We start from the raw sequence: 1,774 nt of genomic DNA on the forward strand, positions 1-1,774 counted from the left end.
TATATATATATATATATATATTCTGTATATATATATATAACTTCAGTGATAGATTTATTGTTTTTATGAAGAAATGAAGAATTTACATTAAAATTATGTAAATTTGGATGTATAATTATATTTACGAACATTGAATTTTTATTGAACAGGGTCTGAAAATTCTCGGTCTTTATTAATTCCGTTATGATTTGCGTTATAATTATATTAAGAAAATTTATGCGAAATCCATGTACTCACCCATCGATGGGACTTCCCGCTTCCTCTCGAGATCCACTTTATTACCGACCAGGATGACACCATGATTCACCATGTAATCGCTTTTCCACAAGTAGAGCAGTGTCTCCTCAGCCACCTTTAAGCTTCTTCTATCCACCACCGAGTACACCACCACGTACACATCCGGATTATAAGTTGAACAAAAAGTCTCGACCTCGAAAAGATGAAAGTGAGCGAAAAAATGAGAAAACTCATGGAAAAACATCGATTAATGAACGAACGATTCGATTTTTATTTTTTTCCACTGAACAATAAATTTTATCGTTTATATAATGCAACGCAATATCGCAATAAATGGAAACAGAAGAGAGAATATTGTGATTTTTAAAAGGGCATTATTTATTTTTCAATACCTTGCATATCTACGTTTTATTTTTTAAAAACTTGTTATATTTAGTTCTGCAGTTCATCGCAAAATGTGTCCCCGTTTTTTTTACGTACATTTATGTATAGCTCTAACGCTTTATTACATCAAGCACCCATGCAAGAACCCTCTTTCGATCTATCTTGATGAATCCGAAGAAATAATTCACTTGACTCCCTTTTCACTGACTTAATATTCTTTGACCCTTTCGAGTCTGTCGATCTTCTTTAATAGATAAAGTAACACCTATACGTTTTCCAATTTCTTCCCTTATTCACACACATCATCGTTTTATATACGACGATTTATATTAGAGTGTATATCCCGGGGGTTTACGCCAACATCTAATAGGCAATAATAGAGTAAACTCGATAAAAGTGACATCGTGCTGTAATTCTATTTACGAGAGCGGCAAATGAGTTCTTTCCGGTATCCAATAATTATTCATTTAACGCAATTTCTTAGGTAATTGACCTCTCGATGCATCAATTCGGTACTCGGACATCTATTTTTATACGATAAAACGTCACATTTTACTCACTGACATTTCCGCAGCCGGATGATCAATGATTTCTAATTCCGTCTCCTGGCCGTCAAGCATCACGGATACGTTCTTCTGTCCGTACTCGTCGTCTGAAAAACGCAGCGGAATTGAACATTTGCAATAACGTCCGACTATCAATCAGACTGGCACGTCATCGGTATTTTCGTATACATATATGTAGCGTAATTAAAAAACGCGTAATTAAAAAAGAAAACGGATGATTAATGCTTCGCAAAAAGCAGCGGTTGAGTCGAAAGATAACACACGTTCTCAAAGCATACTTTATTCTTTCTCTTTCGCAGCTAGAAACGAGAATCCCTCATTAAAAATATGTGCGCACATGTGTTTATTCAAAGGAAGAAATCTAATTACGTCCGAACAATGGTGAGAAAATTTTATAAAATTGTCATTGATCGTTCCCTTCCGAGGGACCATTATGATCTAGGTTGAACTCTCATATCATCAAAGTGGACCACCGAGAAGAGAAGAATATATATTGCCTCTTTCGTATACAGAAATACCGATAATCCTCCCCCCCCCCACACACACACACACACACACACACACACACACACACACACACACCAACA

The 1,774-nt window shown here is 35.7% G+C and overlaps 1 protein-coding gene across 1 annotated transcript in view; it reads right to left on the bottom strand.

Annotated features, from left to right (window-relative positions):
* The window catches only part of LOC108754421 (GTP-binding protein RAD), a 21,822-nt gene that overhangs the window by 1,094 nt on the left and 18,954 nt on the right, over positions 1-1,774 (bottom strand). Inside the window, exons 6-7 of the mRNA XM_018496680.1 lie at positions 1,182-1,273; positions 238-430 (exon numbers count right to left, since the gene is read on the bottom strand). Of these exons, the coding sequence (XP_018352182.1) occupies positions 238-430; positions 1,182-1,273 (285 nt within the window). The remainder of the gene's footprint in view (positions 1-237; positions 431-1,181; positions 1,274-1,774) is intronic.

The sequence above is a fragment of the Trachymyrmex septentrionalis genome, unplaced genomic scaffold (genome assembly GCF_001594115.1).
Source record: "Trachymyrmex septentrionalis isolate Tsep2-gDNA-1 unplaced genomic scaffold, Tsep1.0 scaffold8, whole genome shotgun sequence".
Taxonomy (NCBI): Eukaryota; Metazoa; Arthropoda; class Insecta; order Hymenoptera; family Formicidae; genus Trachymyrmex; species Trachymyrmex septentrionalis.